Source organism: Archocentrus centrarchus, chromosome 7 (genome assembly GCF_007364275.1).
Source record: "Archocentrus centrarchus isolate MPI-CPG fArcCen1 chromosome 7, fArcCen1, whole genome shotgun sequence".
Classification (NCBI taxonomy): Eukaryota; Metazoa; Chordata; class Actinopteri; order Cichliformes; family Cichlidae; genus Archocentrus; species Archocentrus centrarchus.
The window spans coordinates 1133969-1150689 of NC_044352.1; the positions used below are offsets into that span (position 1 = coordinate 1133969).

The 16721-nt window shown below is 46.6% G+C and overlaps 1 protein-coding gene across 3 annotated transcripts in view; it reads left to right on the forward strand.

Moving 5' to 3' along the window:
• lama5 (laminin, alpha 5) overlaps positions 1–16721 on the forward strand; it is a 102920-nt gene that overhangs the window by 80142 nt on the left and 6057 nt on the right. For 2 of the 3 annotated variants that reach the window (XM_030733769.1, XM_030733767.1), the window contains exons 52-74: positions 384–557; positions 1457–1653; positions 1738–1854; positions 2100–2254; positions 2334–2463; positions 2547–2649; positions 2739–2852; positions 2995–3177; positions 3594–3736; positions 4306–4485; positions 4698–4837; positions 9358–9502; positions 10968–11101; positions 11196–11361; positions 13220–13354; positions 13525–13673; positions 14506–14638; positions 14739–14882; positions 15007–15137; positions 15220–15384; positions 15542–15683; positions 15754–15905; positions 15990–16182. In XM_030733769.1, coding sequence (XP_030589629.1) covers positions 384–557; positions 1457–1653; positions 1738–1854; positions 2100–2254; positions 2334–2463; positions 2547–2649; positions 2739–2852; positions 2995–3177; positions 3594–3736; positions 4306–4485; positions 4698–4837; positions 9358–9502; positions 10968–11101; positions 11196–11361; positions 13220–13354; positions 13525–13673; positions 14506–14638; positions 14739–14882; positions 15007–15137; positions 15220–15384; positions 15542–15683; positions 15754–15905; positions 15990–16182 — 3425 coding nt within the window. The remainder of the gene's footprint in view (positions 1–383; positions 558–1456; positions 1654–1737; positions 1855–2099; positions 2255–2333; positions 2464–2546; positions 2650–2738; positions 2853–2994; positions 3178–3593; positions 3737–4305; positions 4486–4697; positions 4838–9357; positions 9503–10967; positions 11102–11195; positions 11362–13219; positions 13355–13524; positions 13674–14505; positions 14639–14738; positions 14883–15006; positions 15138–15219; positions 15385–15541; positions 15684–15753; positions 15906–15989; positions 16183–16721) is intronic. The other variant, XM_030733768.1, reaches the window with a different exon arrangement.

A 16721-nucleotide genomic window follows, 5' to 3' on the forward strand; every position in this document is an offset into this window, starting at 1 on the left:
CCTGATTATGAGTTTAAAATCTGATCGGTTCATTATGAAAATATTCAGTGTACACAAATCTGAGAATCTGCACATCCAGACCAAAACACTGCAAACACGAATGACCTAAAACTGTGTGTGTGTGTGTGTGTGTGTGTGTGTGTGTGTGTGTGTGTGTGTGTGTGTGTTGAGGGGGCATTCAGATGGATGAGCTGTGAGTTAAACATCTAACCAAAGTTTTCAGAATTAAATTCAATGAAATGTTTAAGTTGCTTCATAGAGTGCATCAAGCCACTTTGCAGCCCACCTCCACCTGAGCTCCTCCCTTCATGCAGTTCAAGTTTGTGTCCTGACTGAGGCAGAGCAGCTGAGCCCGTGTTTGTGTCTCTTTAATGTGTCCGCAGACCTCCTGCTGAGGTCGAACCGTTCCTCTCTGAACGAGACGGAGGCAGAGGAGGACGGCGAGGAGAGGGAGAGGAAGATGCGGGAGGTGCAGGCCATGCTGAGGGAGATGAGGTACAGGAGCTGCGTGGGTCAGAAGAAGATGGCCGACAAAGAGAAGGCAGAGGCGGAGAAATGTAAGTTTATTCGTTTTATTGAGTTTTTAGTAAAAAACAGGCTGCATGTTGGTCGCTGTGGTCTGGCCAGCGATGCTCACACACACTCACTCTGAACCACAGAGACAGGATCAAAGTGATTAACACAACATAAAGGGAAAGATGGCGCTGAAGGCAGGAGAGTGAGGGCGTCCATCAGCGGTGAGGATACAGAGCTTCAGAGCTCTGAACTGAAAAGAGGCCAAAACCCAAAGTCTAGACTAGTCAGTCTGCTTCAGGACAGAAGACTAACAAACTCACTGACAACAACTCTGCAGCTGAACTCCGCTGATATATTCTGTGAAATAAACCACTGACTGTCCAATAGGTCAGGGACCTGTGTATTTAGTTATCTATATATTCTATTTCTCATATTATTCTATTTATCTGTAAATATCTTTAATTAAAAAAAGAGAGCATTCGGAGGGATGTCAGAATCAAAGTTTTGTTCCTGTCATGAGAAGAATTACAATAAAGCGTTTTGAATCCAACAAACCTGAAGCTGATTTCAGTGACGCTTCAGCGGCTCGTCTGCCACCTTCACACCTGTCAAACAGGTGGGCTCAGACCCGTACAAACGTGTACATCAGGATGTAGGACGGTTTGATTAAAGCTCCCAGCTGCTGAAAAGCTCCGATCACAACACTTTATTTCATCCAATAAAGGCTGATCATTTTTTGAGGGCTGGTTGAGTGTTTTAGGTTGTGTGACACATGCGGTTCACATGAAGGTGATCAGAGCCAGTGGAAACTGACAGGATGCCACCGCAAACTGTCTGTGTCCGTCCATGACTGTCTGTGTCCGTCCGTGACTGTCTGTGTCCGTCCGTGACTGTCTGTGTCTGTCCGTGACTGTCTGTGTCCGTCTGTGTCCTCTCGTAGTGTTGGAGCGGGTCAGCAAACAGCTGGCAGATCGTCAGGAAGAAAACAACAACTTAACTCAGTCCATCAGCGATCGTCTGTCCCGCCTCCACGCTGCCATGATGGACCTCCGAGACGCCCTGAACGAGGCCGTGAACAACACGGCGAGAGCCGCGGAGATCAACAACGCCAATGAGCAAACCCTGGAGGACAACAATGTGAGAGCAGCAGAGAGGGGAACATGGAGCAATGAGAGATGAAGTGATGAGTAACTCCTGTCTGTCTGTCTGTCTGTCTGTCAGAGGAGGATGGAGGACCTGCTGTCGAAGAAGATGGAGGTGGAAACCCAGCTGGAGATGGCTGGAGATCACGTTGCTCATGTGGGCGATGTGCTGTCCATGGTGCAGGAGTCCAAAGAGGTTTGAGCCGACACAAAGTCACAGATTCAAATGTTCAGTGTGTGTGTACTTTACTGTGGCCAGACTTTACCTTCAGCACAGTCATGGCGTGCTTCTCCGGTCTTCTCGGTCTGCTTTGAACTGTTGAGACGGAGGTCGTCCACACCGAGCCTTTATTCAAAGCACTTCCTGCCTTTCTTCTAGAAGGTCTTACCTTTATCGGGCCACACCCTGAGGGTCTCCCTCTTCATCTTTCTTTCTCTCAGGAGTACGAGCGCTTGGCGGCTCAGCTGGATGGCGCCCGCACACCGCTGGCGAATAAGGTGCAGAATTTTGCTCAGACTAACTCTAAAATCCCGCTGGTGGAGAAGGCGGAGGAACACGCTCAGCTGCTCAGCGCTTTGGCCACGAACCTGTCCAGGTAGGAGGTTTGTGGCACGACATTTTCTTTCTGTCGCGGATTAAATCCAACATCGGCAAACGTGTGCGTCTGTCTGCAGTTTGATTGCAGAAACAAAGAAAGATGGATTTATAGACGTGACTCAGGCTTACAACAAGATCATCAACAGCATCAGTGAGGCAGAGGAGGCCGCCAACATGGCTGCCGAGGCAGCTAACATCACTGTAGAGGTAAAAACAAAAGTGCAGGTTTATCTGTTCAGATCACTTTAAAAACCTTCCATGATTTCTGGTTGTGCTGTTTCTGTTCTCAGAGCGTGAAGGACCAGGATCTCGGTCAGACTGCGGTTTCTCTGAAGAACCACAGCATGGATCTGAAGGCTGAAGCAGAGATGCTGAATGAGAAGCTGAACAACAGTAAACACAGTTTTTGTTGCACTGATTCATAAAGGAAAGCCTTCACCTTCAGTCCGGATCACTTTCTTCTGTCTGTTTTTCCGCTGCAGCCCTGAAGCCACAGCTCAAAGACGCTCAGCGGCGGCTCGAGGACGCCAAAACCAAACAGGCTCAACTGATGAAGGATCTGCAGGAGCTTCAGGATGACCTCAACGCCACCAAAAGTACGACCATTTAAAACACACACAAGATTCGCTACACTTACGGCTCGGGTCCATGTAATTTAGGACGCACAGTTTAACTGCTCAGAGCTTCTTCCTGCAGCTTCCAGCTGACTCTTCCTGTTTCTTCCTCTGTGCTGATCAGACCTGAGTGCAGAGATCAGCGAAGCAAAACAAACGGCAGCTCAGGCCAACAAAACGGCCACCGACGTCAACGACGCCCTGCGCCCCATCAAAGAGCAGCTCGACGAGTGGCAGCGGACGTACGGAGACGCCAACGCCACCAGCGATGACATCAACAGCGCCCTCATGGATGCCAACAACACCGGTGGGTAATAAACGCTCTTCCCTCTCTTTGGATTTTAGGACTTCTGGGACAAAATGAGCAGTTTGGAAGTCTGTTTTGGATTTGCAGGTTGATTTATGATGAATTATGAGCTACAGGCTAAACAAAAACATGGAAAACTGAAGATTTTCACATTTTTACTGCGACTAATGACATCAAATATTCACTAACCAGAAATAAAACAAAACAGTGTGTGGTTTCAGAAACTAAAAGATTTTATCTTTCAAATAAAGTCTCAGACATGAATATTTTCTTCAGTTTTTCATTCAAAGGTGTTCCAACCAGGTAAAAGTCTACAAAAAGGTGTGACTGTTCCCCGAAAACTTAACCGAGAGGGGTCGCTGGTTGTATGTAAGAGGTGAGGAGTGAGCTGTAAATCACTGTCTGTCTGCCTGCAGTGCACAGGTTGGGTGAAGCTATTCCTGAGCTCATGAAGAAACTGGATGACCTGCAGAATCACTCTGTTCAGATGCCAAACATCTCTGAGAACATCAGCCGCATCCGACAGCTCATCGAGCAGGCGCGCAACGCTGCCAGCAAGGTACACAACACAGACTGTATAAAAAGATGGACATGACCAACGCTGCGGTCACATTTGGATGCTAATGCTAGCTAGCATGGTATGGGAGCATCACACACACACAGAGACACCTGCTAAGCAGTAACATCCAAATAAAATCCCAGAATCTCACTCAGCAAACTGGAGCTGTTATGAAGGGGAAATTACCCCCAGAGACCAAAGCAGCTTCTGCATCAGCTGCAAACATTTCTGCTGGGAAGGTTTAACATGGGAGTCTATGGGGACTGACTCACTGGGGCACCTCTGCTGGACGGCAGAGGAACAGCAGCTTTTGGAGCTTCAGGGTTGGTTTTATTTTCAGCCCTGATCATCACACTGACCTGCACAATAAGCAGTGTTTACCTAAAGCTAACCATGACTTTAAAACAAGCCTCCATGCTAAAATTTAATGGAATATATGATGTTTTTTCCTCACATTATGACTGGTTATTAATACAGATTTAAATTATTAAAAACATCTGTCAAACATCCATAAATGTCTCCTTTTTCTTCCATTCTCTCAGTGCTTTATTTTCTCTCCTCCCATCCAGGTGAGCGTACCCATGAAGTTTAATGGGAAATCAGGTGTTCAGGTGCGTACTCCTTCTAACCTGGCTGACCTGGCCGCCTACACATCCCTGAAGTTCCACATTACGCTGCCAGAGGGAGCGCGGAAACGGCGGCAGGATGCGAGCACCAATCGGTTTGTGTTCTACCTCGGCAGCAAGAACGTAAGTACGAGGACAGATTTTGTTGGATTGTGTCTTTTTATTATTTGTGATACATTTTGAATTGATTTGTTTATAGTTGTTTAGGATCCCCGTGAACATTACAGCACATCTGTTTGGTGCACAGGGATAAACACAAAGCAGTGTGAGCAGTCCCAGATGTGGAGGGACACAGCTGTATCTTAAATTCATCCCCTTGTGTTTGGTGTTTGCAGTCGAGTGAAGACTTCCTGGGCATGGTGCTGGAGGGCAAAATGCTGCACTGGTACTTTAATGTTGGAGGAGAAACAGCTGATGTGTTGATGACTGAAGACGTCCAGTCTAATGGGAAGTTCAGCACCATCATGCTGGAGAGGTGAAGCACACAAACACACAGCAGCACCTAAGATTAAGAGATTAAGATTAAGATAGTGTTTATTTGTCACATGCACAGTTATACACAGTACAATGCACAGTGAAATGTATTTTGTACCTGCAACCATATATACACACACATATAAATAAGAAGAATAAAAAAAAAAATTAAAAAAAAAAGTAATTCACACTATACACTATACTCTATATACTATACACTATACACACTTTTTAAATTATAATATTTACATTGTGCAATAATGGTCCAGTTAGGGCTCAGAGTTGAGCAGACGGATGGCTTGTGGGTAAAAACTCTTCTTCAACCTTTCAGTCTTAGTCCTCAGGCAGCGGTAACGCCGGCCTGATGGGAGCAGGGAGAAGAGAGAGTGTCCGGGGTGGCTGGGCTGTTTTAGGATCTTCATGGCCCTCAGCCTGCACTGCTTGGTGTAAATGTCCTGCAGGTTGGGGAGGGTGGTTCTGATGGTCCGTTCAGCTGAACGAACCACCCTTTTTAGGGCCATGAAGTCCTGCTTGGTGCAGTTTCCCATCCAGGTGGTGATGCTCCCACGCATGATGCTCTCGATGGTGCAGGTGTAAAAGTTCCTGAGCACCTTGAGTGGGAGCTTGAAGTCTCTCAGCCGCCTGAGGAGGTAGAGACGCTGTCTGGCCTTCTTCACAGTGATGTTTATGTGATGAGTCCAGGACAGGTCCTGTGAGATGGTCACTCCCAGGTATTTGAAAGTGTCCACTCTTTCCACCTCAGCACCACTGATGACAAGTGGATGGTAGTCCCTCTGCTGCTTCCTGCTGAAGTCCACGATCAGTTCCTTTGTTTTGCTGACGTTGAGCAGGAGGTGGTTCTCCTGGCACCAGTTCTCCAGGCGGGAGACCTCTCTCCTGTAGGCTGTCTCCTCATTGTGAGAGATTAGTCCCACAACAGCAGTGTCGTCAGCAAACTTGATGATGACGTTGGACTCTGACGTGGCCTCGCAGTCATGGGTGTACAGTGAGTACAGCAGAGGGCTGAGCACACAGCCTTGGGGGGATCCAGTGTTGAGGGTGAGGGAGGATGAGGTGAGGTGACCCACTCGTACCACCTGTGGTCTGCTGGTCAGGAAGCTGTGAACCCACCTGCACAGGGATGGGCCCAGGCCCAGGTCCAGCAGCTTAGAGACCAGCCTGGAGGGAACTATGGTGTTGAATGCTGAGCTGTAATCTACAAACAGCACTCTCACATAGTTCCCCTTACCAGTGTCTATGTGTGAAAGGGTCTTGTGGAGGAGGAAGGATATGGCGTCATCTGTGGATCTGTCTGGCCGGTATGCAAACTGTAGTGGGTCGAGGGTGGTGGGCAGTGAGGAGGTGATGAATGTCTTGATGAGTCTCTCAAAACACTTCATCACCACAGAGGTGAGTGCTATGGGCCTGAAGTCATTGGGGCTGCTGGGGTGTGGTTTCTTTGGGACAGGGACTATGATGGACTTTTTAAAGCAGGTGGGAATCACACACAGTTTCAGTGAGAGGTTGAATATCAGTGTAAACACAGGTGCCAGCTGGTCAGCGCAGGTCTTAAGGACACGTCCACTAATACCGTCTGGTCCAGCCGCTTTCCTGGTGTTTACACGTCTAAACGCCCTCCTCACGTCGCGCTCCATCACAGTGAGTGTCTCCGCCCCTCCGGCCGGGAGCGCAGCGGGCTGTCGGCTTCCCGACTCAAAGCGCGCAAAGAAGATGTTGAGTTCATCAGCCAGAGAAGCGTCGGCACTCACCGGGTGTGTGTGTGGTGCTTTGTAGTCCGTGATGGTGCGTAGTCCCTGCCACAGTCCCCTGGGGTCAGACTGTTGTAGTTGCTGTTCCAGTCTGCGGCCGTAGCGATGTTTAGCCTCTTTCACCGCTCTGCGGACGTTGTATGATGCAACCTTGTAGTCCTCCATGTTCCCAGAGGCGAGGCCGGAGTTGTAGGCAACGGTGCGGGACCTCAGGGCGTCGCGGACAGATTTATCCACCCACGGCTTCTGGTTGGGAAAAGTCCTGATGGTCCTCCTAAGTGAAGTGTCTTCAACAACTTTCCCAATAAATCCCACAACAGTTTCCGTAAACTCCTCGATGTCTCCGCCCGCGCTGCTGCGAAACATGTCCCAGTCGGTTGAATCCAACGCACCCTGCAGAGCGGCCTCTGTTTGATCAGACCACCATGTCACTTCTCTCACAGCAGGGGGTTCCTGCCTGAGCCGTTGTTTGTATTTCGGCATGAGAAGGACAGAGGTGTGGTCAGACTTCCCAAAAGGCGGAAGAGGCTTTGCTTTGTAGCCATCTTTGAATGGAGAATAGCAGTGGTCTAGGGTCCTCTCTCCTCTGGTGGGGCAGTCGATGTGTTGAATCAACTCCAGTATCAGCTTTTTCAAGTTTGCACTGTTAAAGTCCCCGGCTACGATGAGAGCCGCATCACGCTGGTTAGCCTGATAGGTGGAAATCGCCTCATGTAGCTCGGATAGTGCAGTGTTTGTGTCCGCCTGAGGTGGAATATAGACGGCGCTGAAGATGACCGAAGTGAACTCGCGGGGCAGGTAGTGGGGACGGCATTTCAGGGTTAGGAGCTCCAGGTTAGGTGAACATGATTGTTTCAGAGGGACAACATTCCTACTGTCACACCAGTTGTTATTAATCATTAGGCACACACCTCCTCCTCTTGATTTTCCAGACTCACTCGTTCTGTCCGTGCGATGAACACTGAAGAACTCCGACGGCTGTACGGCGTGGTCCGGTATGAGGGGAGTCAGCCATGTCTCCGTGAGACAGATGATGTTGCAGTCCCTTATGTCCCTCTGAAACTGTATCCTGGCCCTGAGTTCGTCCAGCTTGTTATCCAGTGACTGGACATTAGCCAACAGGATGCTCGGCAGTGGCGTTTGGTGCGCTCTGCGCCTCAGCCTCTCTCTTACGCCGGCTCTTTTCCCTCGGGGCCTTGTCCGTGACCTGGGTCCTTTGTTTGAGCTGGCCCACTGGAAACGCTGGATCTCCTGGGGCCAAGTCGGGTCGGGAGAAAAAGGTGTCAGAATACAGCCAGAGTGCTGTATTCTGATATTAAAAAGAGTCTGTCTGTCATACGTGATATGACACAGAGCAGGCGGAATTATAAAGTCCAAAATTAGAGCTAAACCTAATATATACAAACAAAGCGTAGGAGCAGGTACGACGGCTGCTGACCTCACCAGCGCCATCTTGGAAACCTACACGTTAATACAAACCTTTGTCTTTGCTTCATCAAATAATTCTTGAAACCTTCAAATGAACAGTTTCGGTTCAAAAACTATAATCAAGTTTAACAAATAGGTAGATTTTAGGTTTTCAGGTTCTTCTGTGTTGTTGTGTTTTTCTGTGGGTGGAGTCTGAAGGGTCCTTTTTTACCTAAAAACAGAGAAAAGGCCTAAAAATGTCGTGAAGTGCTGAAGTCTCTGTTGTCCTCCAGGCCCTTACTCTGAGCTTCTGTTTGACCCCAGTTGACCCCTGCACAGGAGGTCTTGTGCTCAGTTCACTTAATGATTGAAGGGGAGATAGCTCATCTCTCAGTGTCGGCCAGAACACTACTTTAGGGCTAGGATGATAACTGCTGACTGATGTGACTAATCTAGTTGACTTCACTCATAGAAGGCAGCAATCAGGGAGACAGAAGAGCAGCTTCACATATGGGCTTTATTAGTTAGCCCTGGTTCTTAGCTCCGAGTACACTGGGCTAGGCGAAGATCCACATCTATACATGAAGGTGTGTGTGTATGTGTGGTTCTGCAACACAGACTCAACACAACTCAACACAATTAGGTGTACCAATAAACATCCAATAATACAGTATGAACTATATGTGTTTGTTACTCCGGGACTAACATAGCTACACAAGTAGCACACAGCTAACTCAGACTGCATAGCACGAGAGCTAGCCTCCATTCGCTTAGCTTATACCGATCACACCACTAACAAGCTTAACTTATAAACAGAGGAATATAACCATCTCTAAGAACATGTACTCACTTCGGTCATAAACGCACACTTCTCTTATGAACAGAAACTGGCACAGAACATCGTCAGCTCGCATCTGTCTGAGCGCCTGCTGTAAAAATGCGAGACTACTTCAAGGAACACAGGACTGTGGGAAATCTCAACTCTCCACACACTAGTAACAATTAAATATGAAGACATAAACTATGGGGCCTTTTGTACAATGATACTGACACATCATTACGTACAGCTACTTTCAATTCTATTTATATTATACATGCTTCCCTTAGGCAGTATTATTAGAAAGCATAGCACACATTTTCACTGCTATACAGACGAGACCCAGCTTTATCTGTCCATGAAGCCGGATGACAAACACTAATAGTTAACTCTAATATATAACTCTTCATATTAGAATATAAAGCACAGGCAGGCGACTGCCGCTGTGAATTTGTGTTGTGTTGTGTAGGATTTGTAGCTTTAATTTGCTCCTCATGTTTGTCTCATTATGTCTCTGGGTGCATGTAGGATCCTGCAGCATGGTCTGATGTCCATAGCCTTTGACAGGACAACAAGCAAATTTTACAAGGAGGCTAAAGGAGATCAGGGACTGCTCAACCTCTTGACTGATGACACCGTCTTCTATGTGGGAGGATACCCAAATGCATTCAAAGTACGTACAGGAAGAGCGATGGAAAACCAGCAGTTAAAGCATGTATGCCCACAGGAAGGCTGCCAAATTAAGTTTTAGGCTGTAGAATAAAATTGGTCTATAACCAGAAATGTAATTAATAATAAAGTTAATAACCCAATCAGGTGGCGCTACAGTTAGAATAACTGAAAGCACCTGTACTGCACACTCTTAGGTGTACAGTAATTTATTATATAATTTGATGTTTTCCATAAGTGACTACAGCTGTTAACAGTACAGGAGTTAACCCTTTATTTGCCACAGGCCTGCCACTGGGCCAGTTAAGTTTGCCATTTGCGGACATTTACCATAATAACCCTATACTGGGTGTGAAGCGCAATTTCTCAGCTTTCAGAAACCGTTTAAATGTTTCCGATGGGACAAACAGTCACGTAATTATGGTAATTCAAAGTGCATTTGATCAGACGTTTCAGCAGTGATACGCTTGGCGTTAATCAGCTGATCAAGTAAGGGCAGGTAACGGGTGCATCGGCGCCGATCAGCGATGTTAAAGGGTTAAAAAATATTTCAGGGACAATAAATAAATAAAACTAAAAAAGATCATCATAGTAGGTGTAACAATAAAATGGAATCAAGTTAAATAAGATAAAATAAAGAAATGAATGTGGAAGCCCAGGCAGCTATCACAGGGTGGTGTTATGGTATCCTCTCCCAGACACTAGAGCGATTTTAGGCCTCTGTAGAACCCGGGTCAGATTCCCATCCCCCTTTTACTTTGTCCACATTGTCTACTCAGAGACTCAAGAGGCGCTGAAAGGACCGCTTAATAAAAGATTGAAGTTGTATATTATTCACCAACAGAGTTCAGTGGGAGAAAAAATGAGACCTCCTGTGAAAGAATAAATTTCCAAACCTGTATAAATGTCAAGAAATTATTTATTGGTGAAACCAAACAATACCCCTGAGGTGGCAGTGAGTTTTCATGCAGAGGAGTTAGCAAAGAAAAGCAGTTTCCTGACTTTACACCAACACGTTCTTTAAAACCTCGCTGTCTATGACTGGATTCATCAAAGGGCAAAGAAGCCGACTGACCGCTTGAACTGGGGTCATGTAAAAACCCACAGGTAAAATGAAAATGATGGTGCAGATAAGATCATTTTGAACTGGTTGGCAGAGAAAGACGGATCTTAACCTCGGCCTTTTTCTCCACCAGTGATAATGATAGACATACTGAACATTTTTTGACAATATAACATCTGAAAGAGATACAGGAGACATGGGAGGATGTTCATGTTGGATACGACCCAGGAGAGATGAGGGCAGGCCACACCGATCGAGGTCGTATATTAGTGTGTAAAAGAGGAACAAAGTTACATTTATACAAGTCTTTTAACGTGATTCTCAATTAGAGGATTCCTCCTCCAGTTTCAGACTGTGTTGATGTAAATCACTAAGTTTCCACTTTATTTGTCCTTCTTGTCTTCAGCCGCCCGGACCGCTCGCACTGCCTAACTTTGAGGGCTGCATCGAGCTGGAGTCTCTGAACGAGGAGGTGATCAGTCTGTACAACTTTGAGAACATCTTCAGTCTCAACACCACAGTGGACAAACCGTGTGTCAGGTCAGCCTCTGAGTTCTCACTTTGTCAGATAGTCTTCTGTTGAACTGAGTCTTAGCTTTCTCTTGCCTGCTGTGTTTTTGGACATTAAAACCAGGTCGAGGCAGACGGGCATTCGTAGCTGGCTCAATGATGCGGCATATTTTGACGGCACCGGTTATGCTGAGATCACTTTGACCCAACAGTTTCCCAAAAGGCTTATCTTAAAACAGGAAGTCAAACTGCAATCACAGAACGGGATTCTGCTGATGGTGCACAACCAGGTAAAAACTCAGTTCGTTGGGTATCAAATGATTGAGACACAGCACAACAACCTTTTCTTTCCTTTTAGACCAACTATTTTTTCTTACTCTCATTTCCTTCATTCTAAAAGTAATGATTTATTTTTTTGTGTTGCTGTCATTCATAGGGCTCCTGCAAGACATTATATATGATTATTTTAAAAACGTGACTCCAGTTCAGTCTTATTTATATCACAACAAACAGTTGCCTCAAGGTGCTTTATATTGTAAGGTAAAGACCCTTCAGTCCAAACGACCCCCTATGAGCAGCACTTGGTGACAGTGGGAAGGAAAAACTCCCTTTAACAGGAAGAAACCTCCAGCAGAACCAGGCTCAGGGAGGGGGGGTCATCTGCTGAGGGGGGGAGCCAGAGATTAATATCAATTAATGATTAAATACAGAGTGGAGTATAAACAAAGTAAATAAGGTGAATGAAAAGAAACAGTGCATCATGGGAACCCCCCAGCAGCCTAGGCCTATAGCAGCATAACTAAGGGAGGGTTCAGGGTCACCTGATCCAGCCCTAACTATAAGCTTTATCATAAAGGAAAGTTTGAAGCCTAATCTTAAAAATAGAGAGGGTGTCTGTCTCCCGAATCCAAGCTGGGAGCTGGTTCCACAGAAGAGGGGCCTGAAAGCTGAAGGCTCTGCCTCCCATTCTACTCTTAAGTATCCTAGGAACCACAAGTAAGCCAGCAGTCTGAGAGAGAAGTGCTCTGTTGGGGTGATATGGTACTATGAGGTCTTTGAGATAAGATGGGGCCTGATTATTCAAGACCTTGTATAGTCTGATTGGGGAGGGGCCCAGAGAAAACTACAGAGTCCGACATCGTTTTAGCAAAGTTACACACCGAGTCAATATTAATTTTAGTGACCTCCGATTGGCGTAACCGGGTGTCATTACTGCCGACATGAATAACGATCTTACCAAATCTACGATTAGCCTTAGCCAGCAGTTTCAAATTTCCATGAATGTCGCCTGCTCTGGCCCCTGGAAGACATTTGACTATGGTCGCCGGTGTCTCTAGCTTCACGTTTCTCAAAACAGAGTCACCAATAACCAGAGTTTGTTCCTCGGCGGGTGTGTCGCCGAGTGGAGAAAAACGGTTAGAGACGTGAACAGGTTGGTGGTGTACCCGGGGCTTCCTCCTCACAGCCATCCAGCCGTGTGGCGCTCCCAGCTGAAACTGCTGAAGCAGAGAAAGTGATTTCATATCCACAAGGCTTTAAATAAAGTGACAAACAGGAAAACGAAGGCATTTTGTCTATGAAACGATTCAGTTTCAGTTATCGGTTTTTTCCTTTTAGTTACAGTTTTATTTATTTCAGTTTAGGAAAATGTTTTTTCCAATTTCAGCTTTCGTTATTTTGTTCGTTTTCATTAACGATGATAACTTTGGCCCAAACTGCTGCAGCTGCCTCTCAGCTCCTCACCCTGTCTCTAAGGCTGAGCTAGTTTCTGTTGCCTGGATCAGTGAGGTCGTTCTTTCGGTCAGTACCCAGAGCATGTGATCATGTGATCATAGGTGAGGGCAGGAAGGTCGATCCACAGCTTCCCCGTCGCACTGGGCTCTCTTTACCAGGAACAGCATCCTCATCCCTGCTGAGGCTGCACCAACCCACCTGTCAGCGTGAAATCCCAGATTGGATTCAAAGATAACATCAGCCTCTGTGTAGCTCTAGTTTCTGTGTCTGCAGCCCTTTAAGAGCTGGTTGTTAGGTCAAGTATGGGTATTTGACAGCTTCACGTGTTCATTGATGGTGGTTTTAATTGTATTAATTTTATATTTAAACAGTTTAACAGTGTAACTGGATGTTTCTTTTTCTTCTGTCATCCAGCAAAAGCAGTTCCTGTGCATGGCGGTGCTTCAGGGCCAGCTCAAGGTTTTCTATAATTTTAATGGTTCTCTGACGGAGCTGAAGCCCAAAGATCCACAGACGAGCCTGAAGATGAGTGACGGCATGCCCATAAGTGTGAGTCTGTCTCTGCTCGCCGTCCGTGTTCAGTCACCTTCTCTTCCCACAGCTGAGTTCAGCACCATAGTTAAAGATTTATTACCTTGTGTTTTCAGCTTATTAATAACTAACAAATATAAAGGTTTTCTGACCTGTTTGTGAAGCATGGCATGTTTCCTCCTGTGCAGCTGGAGATTTTCATCGTGCGTATAAGCACACATCGTGTTTTGGTGAGTTACAATGGAGACATGGTCATGGACAGTCACATGGACAAAATCCCCACCTTCAACAACAGCTTTTACCTGGGAGGAGTACCGGAGAGCCAGATGCCAGAGACGTACGTGGACCACAGATTTCTTCTTGCTCCTTTTCTGAGTAAACAGCAGGTGTAGCTGGTGTGGTGCTGTAGGAGGGCAGAGGAGAGGAAGTTGATGCAAGAAGAGCCATTAAAGCTGGGGCGCCCGGGTAGCTCAGTATTTTTTCCTCTGAGATTCGAGTCATGTGTTCATATAAGCTGCTTGTATTGGTGAAGCATGTTATCTTTCAAAACCAATCACATACATATAGAATATTAATGATGCGTTAGAGACATTTCCAGTTCCCACGGTCCCTGAATGCAACAGTTGGGACTATGTTGTTCAGCCACTGTGTTGAGCTGTCATGATTCCACACCCACCTCATCTGAGGCCCCGCCCCCCACGCCAAAATAGGGCCAAAAGTTTGAACCCCCCCAAAAAAATCTGAAACTCGAAAAAAAAAAAAACTTGAATCTGAAAAATAGTTTTGAAATTTTTTTTTTCCAGTTTCACATCTTTTTTTTTTTTAGTTTCAAAACTTTTTCTTTTGTAATTTTTTTGGGTTCAAAATAATTTTTTGGTTTCAAATTATTATTTTTTTTTAACAAACTTTATGGCCCCAATTTAGCTCCATAATCAGGAGGCAGAAAATGAAGGAAAGGTGGCAAAAAGTAAGAAAGGGGAGGATGATGGGTCTGCAGAAATCACTGTAGGAGGACCGAGAAGCCCAGGAAGGAGCAGACAGTCATATCACCACAAACAGTTACTCATGTTTACGCCGATGTGATTTATTTTTCTCGACAGCTTCAGAACAGTCAGGTTCAAATCAATATTTGGGATGTACAGCAAGTTTTATACTGTGTGTCTCCTCAGGTTGAAGGATAAGTTCTCTAAGCAGGGCTCTGTGAAGGGCTGTGTCAGGAACGTGAAGGATAGCAATTCACACATCAGCCTGCAGAGGGCGAAGACCGTGGGAGTCAGCTTCGGCTGCGACAACAACCTGCTGGTAGGACAACATGCTGAATCCATCAGCACATAACAAAAGGAGTAAATGCAGGTTTTTCATGTGTGTGTGTGTGTGTGTGTGTGTGTGTGTGTGTGTGCAGTTGGCTCGTGAGGGTTATTTCTCCGGTCAGAGCTACCTGAACTTTGATATAACCGATGCCTCCAGTCTCATGAACAACTTCTACGCCGGCTTTGGCTTCAGAACTGAGAAGACCGATGGACTCATGTTCTTCCACAATAATCAGGTCAGAAAGCCTCCACCGCTTCCTGTTCGGACCCTCGGCTGTCTGTTTTCCATGTTCTTCTTCTGTCCTGATCTGTTGGAGCTTCTTCCTTGTTTCAAACTCTCCTGATCTGCTGTGGCTGCAGGGACTCGTGTGTCACGTGTTTTTGCACCAAGGCCACGTCGTGGTCCGAGCCGGCAACAAAGAGATCAGGACACAGAAGACTTACAATGATGACAACAGTCACTATGTTGCCATATACAACAATATGAACGGGTAGGATGGCAGTGGTTACATTTCCTTCATGTTAGCAGTTGAAGCAGCTTTCAGTGTCAGCTGACCTCCGCTCGTTCCTCAGGATACGTCTGTACATGGACGACGTGCTGGAGAATTCGAATCAGAGGACCGTGAACACACAGATGAACAGTTTGTCGGCCACGATGGGAAACACCTTCCTGGGAGGAATGCCCAGCGAGACCCAGAACAACCTGACTGGCTGTATCAGCAATGTTTTCATCAGGAGGTAAGACGAGCTCAGACACAACCTCAGTAATCAGCCTTCAGAGATTTACCTTTGATTTTACAGCCGTCCGTGAAAACTGACGGAATCAATTAAAGCAGCCAATCAATTAAAGCAGCCTGCTGCTCGGGTTTGAGGTGTGTGTGTTTGTCATCTGCAGGGAAATGGATGTAACTCAGGTGGTTCTGGACCTGCTGAAAGCTGGTGAAAACGTGCTCGTTCCAATGGAGTGTCCTGCTGCTAAAAAGCCTCAACAGATCATGGCTGCTCAGTCTCAGCCCACACAGAGCAACAAGCGCAAGGTACACACACGATCTCAGACTGTAAGATGCGACCGTACCTGGTGATAAACGTAATGTTTCTCTCTCTCAGAAGCTGAAGAAACAGTCAGGATCTCGCAGTCGTAACACAAGAGACTCCTGTCAGGGCGAGCTGTCAGACCACGAGAAGGGAGCGACACACTTCAGCGGCTCCACCCACAGCTACCAGAGATACGACTTCCTGCCCAGCTCGTTTAGCTTGATGTGAGTATGAAGAACAAACTCACTGCTCCCCATATTTGAGGACCAGACCACAGCTGAAGCATGTTCACGTTTCTCTGTCTGCAGGCCTCACATCTCCATGCTGCTGAGGATCAACTCCTCGGACGGGCTGGTGCTGCGCGCCACCAGCAAGATCCTTGGAGGACCCACGATGTCGCTCAGCGTCTCAGACGGCCACCTGCTGCTTCTGTTAGACGGAGGAAAGAGGAAGTTCAGCCTGCGCAGCCACAAGAAATACAGTGATGACCAGTGGCACGCGGTGAGCACACACACACACACACACACACACACCAACTTTGAAAGAGAAACTCTGCTGCGTTATCCAAGTGTTGCACTTCTTTCATTCATTGTGCCATCTTCTTAATACAGCAGGGTTTATGTAGACATCACTGCTGATTGGCTAACACTTCTGACACACCCACCACACATGTTTACATGTTGTTCAGACTGGAAACCAAAACACTGAACACCATCAGAGCCATCTCACTTCCTGTGTGTGTGTGTGTGTGGGGGGGGGGGGGGTCTCTGAGTTCATCCTCAATGAATAGGAGTGAAAAGTTAAAATAATATTTCCAGCTGCTTCCAGATAAACCACTGTATCTGAGTTTCTGTAATGCAGCACGGGGAAAGGGCCTGAGCTCAGTCACTTAAGGATTTAGGAAAGGACATCCTCCCTCCATGGCAGCAGATGTTAGCAGCGTAGTTAAAGCCCAGCAGGAACTTCACGTGTGGTGGTCAAAGGTGATGCTGTCACCAGGCTGCCGCTGGCTTCATTAAAATCCAGGACCATAAAGGAGC